The sequence below is a fragment of the Quercus robur genome, chromosome 10 (genome assembly GCF_932294415.1).
Source record: "Quercus robur chromosome 10, dhQueRobu3.1, whole genome shotgun sequence".
NCBI lineage: Eukaryota > Viridiplantae > Streptophyta > Magnoliopsida > Fagales > Fagaceae > Quercus > Quercus robur.
The window spans coordinates 10,404,419-10,419,578 of record NC_065543.1 but is presented as its reverse complement, the minus strand read 5'-3'; the positions used below and the strand labels follow the sequence as shown (position 1 = coordinate 10,419,578).

General features: G+C 34.0%; 1 protein-coding gene across 1 annotated transcript; it reads left to right on the top strand.

Annotated features, from left to right (window-relative positions):
* Positions 1 to 624: 624 nt before the first annotated feature.
* On the top strand, positions 625 to 14,421 carry LOC126701419 (electron transfer flavoprotein-ubiquinone oxidoreductase, mitochondrial). Its single transcript, XM_050399507.1, has 18 exons — positions 625 to 1,325; positions 2,322 to 2,398; positions 3,417 to 3,523; positions 4,164 to 4,245; positions 4,326 to 4,434; positions 5,044 to 5,090; positions 5,203 to 5,277; positions 5,819 to 5,935; positions 6,161 to 6,229; positions 7,716 to 7,808; positions 8,224 to 8,326; positions 9,504 to 9,628; positions 10,026 to 10,075; positions 10,260 to 10,326; positions 11,728 to 11,807; positions 12,902 to 13,030; positions 13,121 to 13,187; positions 13,777 to 14,421. Exons 1-18 carry the CDS (start codon positions 803 to 805, stop codon positions 13,858 to 13,860), a joined length of 2,004 nt encoding a protein of 667 aa, XP_050255464.1. The 5' UTR covers positions 625 to 802; the 3' UTR covers positions 13,861 to 14,421.
* The last annotated feature ends 739 nt before the right edge of the window (positions 14,422 to 15,160 follow it).

The following is a 15,160-nucleotide window of genomic DNA, read 5'->3' as shown; positions in this document are numbered from 1 at the left end:
TGTATTATCCTTGCAAAAATCTATAAATCCCACGGGATTTGAAAAGATACCTCTGTACTGTACGGCTATTAGTCAAAACACAGCTTATATAGTATGTTTTGTTACTTTTGTATAAATAAAAATGGGTTAGGATTCATCAACTTCACTTCATTTAACTACAATAAATAATATCTCGTATATCACTAGATCTTGATGAGACTATTATTGTGGACACAACATATTCATTGAAGCATCATTACTCAAATCGCTTAACTCATATCAAGTATCATATGAAACTATACAAAGACTCTTTTATCGAACCATAAATAGAGATAGAGTCGTGCTAACGAGTGACCTTAGAGTACTGGTTAACAATTTATTTTAGAAAAGTTTTTATACTACCTTTATGAAAAATAGAAAAAACTGTTAAAATATTAATTATTTTTTTCTTTTTTCATAAAAATTTTCTTTAAATAGATTATTAACTAATACTCTGAAACATTGTGAGTATTTTTCATAAAAATATAGCCGGATAAAAAATTGTTATTGGATACTGTAAAAGAGTATGCTCACCCACTCGCAAACTACCTAAAGAGATAAGATAGGAATAAAACCAACTAGTATATAGGCTTGGCACGTCAGTTATCCATCAATTCAGACCGGTAATATCCTGTTCAACAGCACAAACGTCCACGACTCTTCACACAAACTCATTGCTTTCTGCATATATAATTATACATAACAAACTCACTGCTGCATAATCCAACAAGCTCATCACTGATCAGTGACAAAGTCTTTATTACAGTGTCTCTCAGTCTCAACCATGCTCAGGCTTCTCTCTATCTCCTCCAAATCCATATCCAATTCTCTCAGAAAATCCAGCTCTATATCATCCTGTTCATTTACTCACTTAGAAACCCATCTCTGTAATCCAACAAACTCTCCCATCTCTTCAAATTCATCTGGGATTCCTTCAAACCAATTCAATTCTATAAATCCAGCCAAAACCCCAGATGGGTATTCGTTTTCCCACCGTTTTGATCGAAATTTCAGTTCTTTCGGCTCCAAGATTGGTTTTTGTAAGGTTTCTTCATCTGGGTATTGGCTAAATTGTGCAAATTTGAGAACTTGTGAGAGAAATGGAAGTGGGGTTTTGAGGGTTCAGGGTTCTGTTAGTGGAATGAGGAGTTTCAGTAGTGAATCGGACAGGGAATCTATGGAGTATGATGTTGTTATTGTTGGGGCAGGACCGGCCGGGTTATCGGCGGCGATAAGATTGAAGCAAATGTGCATTGAAAAGGGGGTTGATTTATCAGTGTGTGTTGTTGAGAAAGGTGCTGAAGTGGGTATGTTTCTCATATCAATTTGTTGAAGTTTGAATTTGATTGAATATGTTGGTTTAATTCAGGCTTAATGGTCACCTAGTTAGTTATCTTGTCTGGAAAAAGGTGATAAGATTAGCTTAATGGGACGTAGCATGTTAAAGGAGTTCGAATTTTTTTTGGTAATTGAAACTGTAAAGACAACTTTGAATGAGTGCATTTTATTTTGTTCTTTAATTTCCTTCACTAAATTTTGTTGATATATGTTCTGAATACCTTTTTGTGATTTGAATGATCGGTCTCTTTTCTTTATCTTTGGAATTGTGCGTGGGAAAAGAAAAAAAAATGTGATTCAATTATAATTTGACATCACTGAGGAAACCTTATTGTAACCTGCATTTCATGTATGGTGCTTTTGAATCACTTTAATTTTCATTTGCATTGCAAAGCATGTGTGAGCCAAGGTTTAGCATTATGGTAGGCCTGGTCAACTGTAAATCTTCTTGTAATTTAAGAATGTCAGTAACAATATTCACATGGCCTGATAAAAATGAATATAAGGTTAAGGTGCTAATGCTATAAGATTGCATTTTTAAAAAGTTAGTTAGCACTAGTTGGAGACAGTATAAGAGAAAATCCATTTGAGATGGTAATTCATAGGCAGAATTGAGGTGGAGGCTCTACAGAGCTATGGAAAAGACAAACAATGGACATGGATTCTGATTTAGTAGAGATTTGTTGACAGAATTGCATTGCCTGAAATAGATGTTTATTTTGGGTAGGTCTTGCCACATAGATAGGTGGTAAAAGGTTTTTCTTTAATTCATATTATCTTCTCCTGTTACTGCTGGATGTTATGGAATATGAAAATAGGACTCATTCTTGATACATAAACAAGCTCAATCAAAACTTCTTCTTTTTCCCAATATTTCTACAGTAGACTGTTTAAGTCCTTTTTATGAGGTCATTGCCCTTAAACAATCCATGTCAACAGTCTTCTTTATTCTCATGTCATAATAGGTGCTCACATCCTTTCTGGAAATGTTTTTGAACCCCGGGCATTGGATGAACTTCTCCCACAGTGGAAACAGGAAGAGGTCTCTCTCTCTTTCTCTCTTCTGTTTCTGCTTCCTCAAGTTTTGCTTCAAATTTTTCCTTATTAATTATATGTTAACAACTGTTTCATATAATCTTTTGTAACTTAGGTTATGCATATGAAAATCACACAATTTACTCTAGGAAGATGGGACCAATCTGCCACATTTCTTCTGTTGTGTATGTTTCCTACATCAGATTGGTTACACCCTCTATGTGGACATTGTAAATAAAAAAATAAAAAGGATTTTTCATTTACTTCTCATAAGATGTATCATTTAAAATCCAGGAAGACTTTCATGTACTGATGGCCTTATTGCCTACTGGAGCTTTTTTTTTTTTTTTTTTTTTTTTTAAATAGTTAGGATAAAGTTTCATTAAAAAATACCAATTCATGTAAAAGAACATGAGGTTTGCCAAAAAACATACAGAAAAGACTCAAGATTGTGTACTAGTATGAAAGATAGAGGTCTCAGCTTCAACCTATCATGGCCTGGATTTTTTAGGTTAGCAGCCATGCTATCCTTTGGAAGGGAAAAGTTCAAAGTATAATAATTAATCCAAGGGTGAAATCCCTCTTTCCAGTTCTCAATTCCAATTGCATGTATCAACATCAAGGTCTTTGTTATCAGAAACATATTTATCCATCAAAAAACATAAATATGTAAATTTATTCACATTGTTATATGTATATTGGAGAAGTTACAATTATATAAATTTATCAAGTGATAGATATATTGTGAGATATGAGTAATGCTTTGTAGTTCATATGATTAAATCCTGTTCTTCTATATTTTCTTTATGTGATCTATGGTTCTGCACAAAAAAATTGGTCATGAACTAAAGTTTAGGGACTAACAATGTATTTTGCCATAATTAAATGTGGAAGGAAAAGCTGTTGAGGGCTAATCTGTTAATGATAAAGCATGAGGAACTCACTATCAACTGAATTTGTTAATTGTAATTCCACTTGTTTTCTATTGAATTTTAATCCATGTTCTTTTCCAAATATACCTGCAGGCACCAATAAGTGTCCCTGTTTCTTCTGACAAGTTTTGGTTTCTTACAAAGAAGCGTGCATTTTCACTTCCTTGTCCTTTTGATAACAAGGGAAACTATGTTATAAGGTATTTGTATATGATTGTATAATGCATGGAGCATTTATATAGAAATGTATGTTCAAAATCCAAACACTGCATTCTTTGGCTGGCCTTTTATTTTTAACCTTCAAAAAAGAGGACCCCATGTGCATGTATGCCATGATGATTTCATTTCATTTGCTGCCAAATCTACCTGGAAATAGCTCTGGCTTTGATTCTGTTATGTGCCTATTATAACTCACTACAATCATTTTGATCCATTGTTCCCTGGATAACTTGACTTCATGTAAGTAGTTAATTTGCAGTGGAATTAATAGAAGCTTGCTGGTGCCCTAGGATTTTGCTTAAGTCTACAATCAGAAAGAAGACTGACATATATATATATATATATATCTGAAATTGGGTTTTTGTTAACCCTGAAATTCTTTTGCTAGTCAAGATGGTTCATGATAGAATCTCTTTGACAGAAAAAGGATTGTTTGTTTGCTCATGTTATGCAACCGTTACTAAGTTACTGCCTGTTTCATTCAAGGCGATAGATTCTGTTGTACTTTACTTATTAGATGCCTCTTTAATCATAGTATGTATGTTTCAATGCAACCCTTCTTTTCTGATCTAATTGTTTCAAATCTTTTTGAACAAGCCTCTTGTTGACCCTCTGATGTAGTTTAAGTCAGTTAGTACGTTGGATGGGGACGAAAGCTGAAGAATTGGGGGTTGAAATATATCCTGGCTTTGCTGCTAGTGAGGTACTCTTGTTTTTGCTCTCTTGTTACCAATCAACATACTAGTGGAAAGTTTCTTAAATACAAGCTATGGAATTGGTCAGATCTTATATGATGCAAAGGACACAGTTATTGGCATTGCAACTAATGATATGGGAGTTGCCAAAGATGGTTCAAAGAAGGAAATTTTCCAGCGTGGTGTCGAATTGAAAGGCATCTCTCTCTCTCTCTCTCTCTCTCTCTCTCTCTCTCTCACACACACACACACACACACTCTGTTATAAAGCACATCTGCTTTCACTAGATATTGATATTTTCATTTTAGACTCGTCAAATAACTGAAATATTAGTTGGAATACTCTATGTGGGTTGAGTCTTGAGGGTGGCCACCACATGCAAACGATGCCGAAAACTAGGATTGTATCCAAGGCATCTTAGGCGGGACCAGCATTGTTAATGACCATTTGACATCTTATAGTGTTTTGATTGACCAAGTTTTCCAAGCTTTTACATGATGGTTGGTAGGTAAATTATGGATTTTAACTTAAATAAACAACTTTGTATATTTAAATGTACATTTTTACTATTTGCGTCAGTAAAATGTTTGACATTAATTAAACATTTTAGACAATGACACCTGCCTCTCTTTTGTTATTATTCTTCTCAAAATGTAAAATACTCACAGACAATGACCTTGATATATTGGTAGATGCAAGCATACAAGTAGGTTTTAGTACAATATATATTTTGCATAGAATGATCTAGTTATCTGTTTTCATACGTTGGTACAAACTGATATGCAAATGTGAGAATACCATGCAGGACGTATAATGCTTCTAGCTGAGGGATGCCGGGGATCAATATCAGAGGTCTGCAGAAAACGTTTTATTTCTTTTATAGGTGCAATATTCTTAAATGTGAAGCCCTTGCTGGTCAAACTTTATTGTGGTATCAGCAGGACCTCTTTGTTTTACATTGCAGAAAATAATGAAAAAGTACAACTTGAGAGAGAAAAGGCATGCTCAGCATCAGACTTATGCTTTGGGAATTAAAGAGGTAGCTGTTTTTTTACCAATTATAGCTCATAATGGGTGCTAGTCCATTCATTTCATATCTATTCACTTTGGGATGTATGAAATCTGATTTCTTTAATTTTAGAGGTTGTTTGTTAAAAACTACATATGTTAGCTATTAAGTCCTAATATGTATTAATATAAGAGTGATTTTGATTGTTTTTGTCTCTATGCCTAGTTGGTTTTCTACTTGTTCCCCCTTACTGCTAAGTGATGCACAATCTTCCATAATTTTATATTGGTGTTATTATATGGAAAATTGATTCTTAAACAATGGGCAAGCCCTTGAATAGAGTTGTAAGCATAGTTGCAGAATTACTAACTTTCTCTTTAAATATATCTTTAAGCAGTTGTGCCATCAAGATTTATCAATATGATTATGAGTTGGTATATTTGATCAAACCTTACCCACCCAAGTAATATGCTTTGCTGTAAGAGAAGAATTTCCTTAGTTTTCACTCACTTAATGCATACAAGAAGTTTATGTTGCTTGTTCCCAAGTTCAAATGCTGTGTCATACTCAGGTCTGGGAAATTGAGGAGGACAAACACAACCCTGGTTCTGTGATTCATACTTTAGGTTGGCCCTTGGATCAAAAGACATATGGCGGATCATTTTTGTACCACCTTCAAGATAGACAGGTAAATGGTTCTTATTTGCAAATTTTTTCAGTTATTAGTGATCCAAACTATATGCAGTGCTTTTTTGGCATTATATTCACATCTTTGCATGTAGCTATTTTGTTGTGGAAGTTAATTGAATTTGTTTAAAAGTGCATCTATGTCTACAAGTTTCAGTGCATATATTACTAAATTCTTGATCTGAATTACCCATTTATTCATAAATTGTCTTTCTTGATCATGCAGATCGCTATTGGCTTGGTGGTTGCTTTGAATTATCAAAACCCTTTTTTGAACCCTTATGAGGAATTCCAGGTAAAGATCTTTATTTCCCTTTTTTTAAAATAAGTAAATATTATACTATATCTTTTATGCATATGCTTATGGATCTAAAGTATTGCATTATGTTCTCTTAGATGTGTATAAAATTATATTATAATTCTGGGGGATCTAGTTTCTGTTTTCTCAGGAGACAGATATTCTTTTTCGGGGGCGGGTTAGAGGATTTACAGAAATATTGTAGCATAAAATACCTCCTGAAAAGCTACTATTCAGTATTTTGAACCCTCATTGTGCACTCCTACATAACATTATTAGCAGTGGTGCATTCAAGCATTTCAAGGAAATGTCTCCTTTTTTTGTCCCTTTTTTTAACCATAGCCTTGAAAGGCAGGCGGCTTTAATTTATTGTAAAGTAATTTCTAGGAAATGGAGCAATTATGAAAAATGATATCAATATTTAGAAGAAATTCTTTTTTTGACATTGTGGGTGGAAATAGCCAAAAAGGGCTGTGGATAAAATTTTTTCTGGAATGCATTTTTAGCTGCAGAAACAGTGAAAATTTATTTGGCTTCTGCATCCTATTACTCATATATGATAAAAATAAATAATAAATAAAAAATAAAAAATGAAGTAGTTTTTTATCGAAGGATTCCTATAAAATATTTCATTAACTCCTAAGTCAAGACAGGTAGACCTAGCCGCGAAATTCATGAGTTTTGAGAATTTATGACGAATTCAATTAATTCAACTCAGTATAGTCATCGGCACTACTGTTCCTATCCCAACTATTTGCAAGCTTCTGTGGTCAAGCTATATTTTTTATAGATTCAACATTAGCTCATATTGAGCTATTAGCATCGCATCACCTACGTAAGTAATGTCATTTTCTGGGTGGGCAGTTTTTGTTTGGAGAAGGACCCACCATGAACTTTAGTTTGCAGTTGGTGAGAAGTATCTCCTTTGTTTTAAGGGTTTTTTTTTTTTTTTTTTTTTGTGGGGGGGGGGGGGTGGGGGGGGGGGGTGAATGAGGGTGGTGCTCATGTTGACTGACACCCTAATTTATTTTCAAAATATCAATCCTCTTTTTGAAACATAATAAATGCTACATTTCAACCTCGAATTAAAATAATTTGTTTCATATAAGTACTGCTATTTGGGAGCTATTCTAGTTGAGCTACAACTCATCATGAATGGGAACTAGTTTAATGACTATCTATTACCCTATCAAAAACACAGAGTTAATGATTATTTTCCACAAGGTCTGTTATTGATAGAAGAGAGACATGCAATGAACTTAAGTGAATCCAGGGGTGATCTGGGGTGGATTTCCTTATATGACAAACATTAGGCTGGGCAGATTCACTAATATCTTTTGGCTATTTATATGATACATCATTTGGTTTCTTGTGTTAGTTCCATGGATGTGTTATGATGTCTATCCCTACTGTAGTTCATTTAGCTGTGGATACAAGTATTTGGAATCTTACCCGGTTCTACTATTGGTTTCTCTGCTTATAGAAACTGAAACATCACCCAGCCATCAAACCACTCTTGGAAGGTGGGAGTGTTCTCCAGTATGGTGCTCGCACTTTGAATGAAGGTGGCTTCCAGGTATGCCAGTAACCCCTAATCCACTTTCAATATACAAGAAACTCATCAAGATAGTAGAATAATTGAAAGTCAATTCTAAATTTCTTGCATGTGGCCTCCATTGTGGTCTTGTGGATCAAGTTTATATAGAATATTTGATTTCCCGAACAAACAAATTCTTATGTGATTGCTTGCTGTTATAAATTTATTAAAATTTTACTCGGTGGTTAAAGGTGGAAAGGTCTAAGGACAAAATGTTCATATATTGAGTGCTTATATTTATCGATCAAGTTAAAAATAAGCTATACCGGAGGGAGAATCATCTGTTCTTTATTTTCTATTAGTGATTTAACAGTTAATTACTAATGATATATGCCGTTCTTTGTTGGTTATTATGTGTTATTCAAATATGAATATGATGCTAGTTAAATTTCAGTCTATTCCATATCCAGTTTTCCCTGGAGGTGCAATAATTGGATGCTCAGCTGGCTTCTTAAATGTACCAAAGATAAAGGGGACTCACACTGCAATGAAATCGGGTACCACCACAACATTCTAATTGGATGACTTCTATTTAATCTTTATTGCTGCTTGAATATGTCTATTTGAGGATATTTTAAATTAATATAAACGGTGTAATAGTTTGGAAAGTTTGAATCAAAATGGTCATGTGCTTTTCTTTTTCTTTTTCATTTTTATCTCTGTATATGAGAGTGTTTCCTTACATATCTTCTTGGATATTTAGAAAGAACTGGGGGGAAGGGGGGAGGAACAGAAGCAATGGCGTTTGGATCATGTGGCATTTCCACCTTGTCAAACTAGGGGTGGACTGTGGAGGGTGAAGTCACGGGTTCAGACCAATGCATGTTTGAATTTTTTTTTTTACCTACCAAAAAAGGGACTGGCTTCCCATTCATTCATGTCCAGATACTATGGATGTGAGCATATTCCTATAGAAATTTGTGTAGTTTTTTTTTAATTGGTCAAATCAGTATTCCATGTGGCTGAAACCAATTTTTTGATTGAGGAAATTATTGGTCCTTGTGACCAACCATGGCTTTGGTAGATTTACTATTTCTTTCATTTTGTATCTATCATGATTCAATATGAATTTGCCTCATCTTTGCTTTTTTCCTTTTGTGGTCACAGACAAATAAATATATTTGTAATTTTTGTTACAATGTTAAAAAAAAAATTTACTTCTTGTAAATTGTATATATTATTATTAGATGTGAATTCTCTTCTTTTCTGGACATGTGATATAAATTTTTTGTTGCCATTTGCTCTTCTTCCTGTAAAGTTATGTCATGGTACATTAGAGATGATTTCATTTAGGTTTTCTACACCAATGGCTACCATTGCTGTCTATTTGGATTGATTTATTAAATATAGTAATATATTCCTATAAATGGATATTCATTCATAATTCAGAGTTCTAGATGCATTTGCAACATTTTCATGTGTGCCTATTAGCAATAATTTTTTATAGATACGATAGTATTTCAAACTTATGGCATCCGCTCTATAATGATTGTTCTCTATTATCAAACCAAGACATCATTGGTTTTTGGTGTAGATGGAGGATTGAACCTCAGATCTCTTATTCAAAAGATAAGAGACTTTACTAGTTGAACTAACTGGAATCTGCCTATTAGCAATAATTAAGAGGATTGCTTAAAATTCTGCCATTTTTTCTAATTTTCCTGGTTCTTAAAGGAATGCTAGCAGCAGAAGCTACATTTGGTGTACTTCAAGAGGGCTTGAATCTGGAAACATATTGGGATGCTTTACAGAACTCATGGATATGGGAAGAACTATACAGAGCTCGGAACTACCGACCAGTAAGAAGCAATTCACTATCTCCTCTAATTTCAAAACTATTATTTCCCTGGATTTCCATCTATAGCTTGAAGTTGTACTGTGCATCTCTTTAAACTTCGTGATTTCTTTACATGTCTTCCAACAGTTGAAACACATCCATAAACTATACCTCAACTTGCCACCTCCTAAATGGACTGTATCAATTGGATATTAGAGCAGATTGCCCATAAATCATTATTTGTCTAACTGGACAGATGGTCAAAAGAATCATTCCACTCCATTTCTGATTGATCTGGGAGGTAGCTGGGTTTGTTTGATGCACAAAAAGATTCAATGGCCACTAAATGGATTTTCATGTTTACTTAAATTATAATTAGTGTAACCTATAATCTTACAAATATTTCCTTATCATTATAGGCATTTGAACATGGGCTTATTCCTGGCTTGGCCATTAGTGGATTAGAACAGTAAGATCTCACATCCTGCTCATTATGCTACTTATTATTTTGAGTGTACGAAGATTATTCATTTTTATTGTTCTTTGTTCTTCTCTCTCTCTCTCTCTCTCTCTCTCTCTCTTAGTGCAAACTCTTCTTTTTTTTTAATGCCTTTTTTCAGTGCAAACTCACTCACCCATATTTTTGCTTGCAGCTACATACTGAAAGGAAGATCCCCCTTCACACTGAAGCATGGGATACCTGATCATGAAGCAACAAAGGTAAGGAGACTTTACCAAGGCTACCATGAATTCAAGTTACACTTGCACACATAGTGACAAAGTTGATACTCAGCACTGAATAGAATGAAATAGTTTTTTTTTTTTTTTTTTTATAAGTCTGAATAGAATGAAATAGTTAAACTAAAGTTGTGAATTATTTAAATAAACACAGTTCAGATATGACTTTGGATGGAAAAAAAGAAGTTCATTAGATGGGGAAGAAACAAATAAAATCAAGCTTCACCCTAGGATATGATATGATATCAGCAATCTGTGAATGGCCATGATGTTGATTTGTGTATATTATTCAATTATACACAACAAAATGAGGTTGTAGGCGCTAATCAGAACCAGATATGTCTTTTCAATTAGAATATGCATGATTTTGTTACACCATAGTACTCAATTACTCATGGGCTGCATTGCTTTTGTTTCTTGTCATATGACACCTGATGCACACCCTACTGAAATATAAATCATTCGTTCATTCTCCAATAACTTGATGAACATATGATCCTTGTCACCGACTCTGGAGAAGGTTTCTTCTGGCTATTTTTTATCATATTCACCTTCTAAGATCAACCACTTGATCATAATTTTATTACATCATCAATATTTTGCTTATGTAAGAGCATCTCCAACAGGAGAGCTAAACACCAAATGCTCTCTACTTTAGAGAGTAAACCCACAAAATAGGCTACTGTTCATTCTCCAATGGACTATCTATATCCTGAATTTTTTTTGGCTCATGAACAGTAGCTCATCAAGTTTGATGGGCTACTGTTCATTCTTCAAATATTTTTTTTCTATTATAATAATAAGGTATTGAATAAAAAAATGTCGGAAGATGTGTAATTGTTAAAAAAGAATAAATAATGAATGAAGAAATAATATTTAAATGAGATAGAGGATTTGTTGGAAAGTATATTTGAAAAAGTGGGTAGTTAAAAGATAAATGTCACTATTCATTCTTCAAACAATACAAAACTTTACCTAATCTGCTGGAGATGCTCTAACAAATTGATTGAACATCTCAGGAAAGAAGTATTGGCAGCATTAGATTATAGGTGCAGTCTGAGCTGTGCCCATGAGTAACAATGAGCTAGATTTGAGATTTATGATCTAGCATATGCTATAGCCAAAATTTGACTTATTTTACTGTAAACAATTTTTTATCAACGCACTCAAATATGCACACAGGCAGCAATATTTTGCTAATCTAAATGTAACAAACTGATTGAACATCTCAGGATAGATGTATTGGCTGCATTAGATTATATATGCAGTCTGAGTTGTGCCCAAGAGAAACAAAGAACTAGAATTGAGATTTATGATATAGCCAAAATTTGACTTATTTTACTGTAAAAAATTACTGATCAATGCACTCAAATATGGACACAGGTTGCAAGGTTATGTTCTCCAATTCAATATCCAAAGCCAGATGGGGTTTTGTCTTTTGATGTGCCAACCTCTTTACACAGGTTTTGAATAGTGAATATGCTCTCAATTTTTTTATTTATGTATATTTTAATCAGCAATTTGCAATGGAACATGTTATGTGGGAAACCACTTCACCCACCCCGTTAGGTTGCAGATTTTACAATCTTGACTGGGTTTGGATAATGATCCACTTTTCCAAACTGATGTGTTAGGCTTGTGGTGGAGTGAGTTCTTTGTTACCTCAGTGCACCTTGCAGCATCACTTTTATGTGATGTATTTATTCTATTAAAGTTATGAGTGCATGTTATTAAATGTTTACAATAATTCCAAAGTGATGGTTCATAAAAGAAGTTTCTTTACAGTTATGAAGATCCACAAAAAGAAGTCTTCTGGTAATAAGAATCTTTTGAATTTGATACTCCAAAGGGATTTTTTTTTTTTTTTTTTTTTTTTAATGAACATTCTCAAAAGGGAAATAAGTACTTAAACGCATCTACTCTTTATAAGAATGGCGAACTAGGACCTCATATAGAAAAAGTGTTTTCTATAGGCTCCCAGATATTACAATGACAGGACGATGTTGAAGAGCCCACATTTAGTTCTCTATGCTTGATCTGGCCTTGCACTAAAGAATTCGTACCACTTTTGGGTGTCCTACTTTTGAATCCTGTGCTCCCATGACTCGTAAGATGTGCAGCAGGATGCTATCCTATATGCACATGCAAAATTAATACCATAACAACATTACTGGACAGGGATCTTGCACCCATAGCTCTTGCTTATCCTACACTGTCTTGCCCTTTATGAGGAGGAGCATTATTTACAGAAACACTGTAGGGAAGGGAAAGCTCCAACCCAAACACCTCATAATCCTATTCTTATAATGGGATCGTGAAAAATATGGATTGTAGCCCTGGGTTGTTAGGTTGGGTAACAAACTAAACAAAGACCATGATTTCATTTAAAGAGGTAAAAATTGGTGTGCCATTTTACTAATATCAAAAAAAAAAAAAAAAAAAAAAAGGGTGAATTCAAGGAAATTTGATTTATTTGGGAAAAATGCCTATGTTTACCTCTTCTTCATTTCTCTTATTTTCTTGGCATTGATATATTTGTATTTATGTGTTTGTTTAGGAGCAACACAAATCATGAACATGACCAACCTGCTCACCTTCGCTTGAGGGACCCCAAGATTCCTGAACAAGTTAATTTGCCAGACTATGCTGGACCTGAGTCACGATATTGTCCTGCACGCGTATACGAGTAATATGCAATTTGACAGTTTGTGCTTTGAGAAATCTACTATAAATGGAGTATCTCACATTATCTTTTCAATCTCTGTTTGAAATGTAGGTATAACCCAGATGAAAAGAGTCAACTAAAATTGCAGATCAATGCTCAAAACTGCCTACACTGCAAGGTAATATGTGAGGCCATTTGGAAGGTAGTTGGATCTTTGTGTTGATTAGCATATGTGATATAAATTGCCTACACGCACACATTTGGAAAGAGAATTTTTATAGAAAGGGAAATATTTTTATTTACCTGATAGTCCTGTTTTCTCTGGTAAAGTTTTTTCCTTGCACATAGTAAATCACTTTGCTAGGCAGTTGCACACACGAAACAAGCACTTGGAATGTAGCTTGCTATTCCAACCTGCATCTAATGTATGCATTAGATGATGAAGAAATGAAAAGACATTTTGTTTGTTCAAGTTGTAGCTGTATCTTTGTCCACCATCAAATTCTAGGCTCTATGGTTCTCTTTGCTTTGAACCCCAATTAACTTGGAAGTGGCAACTATTTTTTAGAATTAAGAGTTAAATCAGGCTTATGACTAATTAGATTTTGACTGGAACTGTCACAATAGAAATGAAATTTAGAATATGGACACCCTAAGAAATTAAACAGATCCTATTTATCACAGCTTGACTAGATTTATTACTTTTTACACTAGATGTTTCTGTCTCTCAAGTTGAGGTTGTGCTAATTTTTCTTGAATATTTTCAGGCATGTGATATTAAAGACCCAAAGCAAAATATTGAGTGGACTGTGCCAGAAGGCGGTGGTGGCCCAGGTTACTCAGTCATGTAGATCAAGCACTTACATGTCTCTTATTGTTCTTCACTCCAAAAAATAAAGGTTATATGTAATGTAGATAATTCATAATGCCTTTGACCATTTCAAAATAAATTAAGGTTTACACAATGCATATTTTTCTGTTGGATCTCACAAGCTACATCAATAACAAAATGGCATGGATTGGCATCGAAGGCCAGAAGCCATTTCAAATTATCAATCGAATAAGATGGCATTATTTCTGATTTGTAGAAACCAGAAAGGCATATCATGCATGGCAGAAGGAAAATTTTCCATAGATTTTTCACAATGAGCCATGTATCATCAAGAAGGAAAATATTCCTGGCATCATCTCCCATACCCGAAAAAGGTGTTTGTTTGTTACTGAATCCTGCAATTCTGTGGAATATATCAATCAAAGAATGTAAATGAAGTCATTCATGTAAGTGTGATGTTGCATACAGCCTAAACAGTATTAGATACTTTTTCGTCTGCGTGAGCGGTGCATAAGTTGCATAGCTTCAAATCAATGAATTATTCTAGCAAAATGGGGGAATATTATGAATGTTTCCATCACATTTGGCCCATGGTTTGAGATTGTTATGGGTAAAGCCATCAAACAATGTACAAGAAAATAATTCCAACTAGCTATAGTTTTTTTTTTTTTTTTTTTTTAAACTCCAACTAGCTATAGTTAACAAAAGCTCTATCCAATAGTTCCATTACTAATTGTGCCTTTTTATCGTTTATTCGAATATATATATTGTAACCCTTTGGCCTTCAATGACAATGGACCAATTTTGCCTATTTGTCTATAAGCTCTAGTAACACCACCCCAAGAAGAACCATCTCAATAAACTAGAATTTGTTCTCTTCATTTAGCGCCTGATTGAAGTCTCTGCACAGATCCATCACCCATCTGCGCCAATTCAATCAGTCTTCCAAACTGCTATTCTATAAGCTAAAACCTAGTGGCCGTACACAAAGGTAACTCAACACTTTTATCCTGTATTCAACCTGAGCTTTACATGGATAGTATTTTAATCTACACATAATGAGGTGTTAGAGTATTCACACCCAGTTGAGGTAAAAAAGCATAAAAGAGAACTATTCATTTGAAACGTCCTCTAAACTATATTGAAAGGATCCATAAGTGTTTTAGCAATATAGTCATGGCAAAGCCTTTTGTTACCTTACAAAGAATTACACCAAATGAACTTATGGGATTGAAGGAAAATAAAGACAGAGAAAATTGTCTTATTTATAAAGCAAGTATGTGATTGTTGGGCTTGTTGGCTTTGAATTTAAAAATTAT

Coding starts and splice junctions, on each gene's coding strand:
- LOC126701419 (XM_050399507.1), top strand. CDS start 803: ATGCTCAGGCTTCTCTCTATCTCCTCCAAATCCATATCCAATTCTCTC. Junction 3,524..4,163: donor AAGGGAAACTATGTTATAAG/GTATTTGTATAT, acceptor CCTCTGATGTAG/TTTAAGTCAGTTAGTACGTT. Junction 9,629..10,025: donor GAGCTCGGAACTACCGACCA/GTAAGAAGCAAT, acceptor TTATCATTATAG/GCATTTGAACATGGGCTTAT.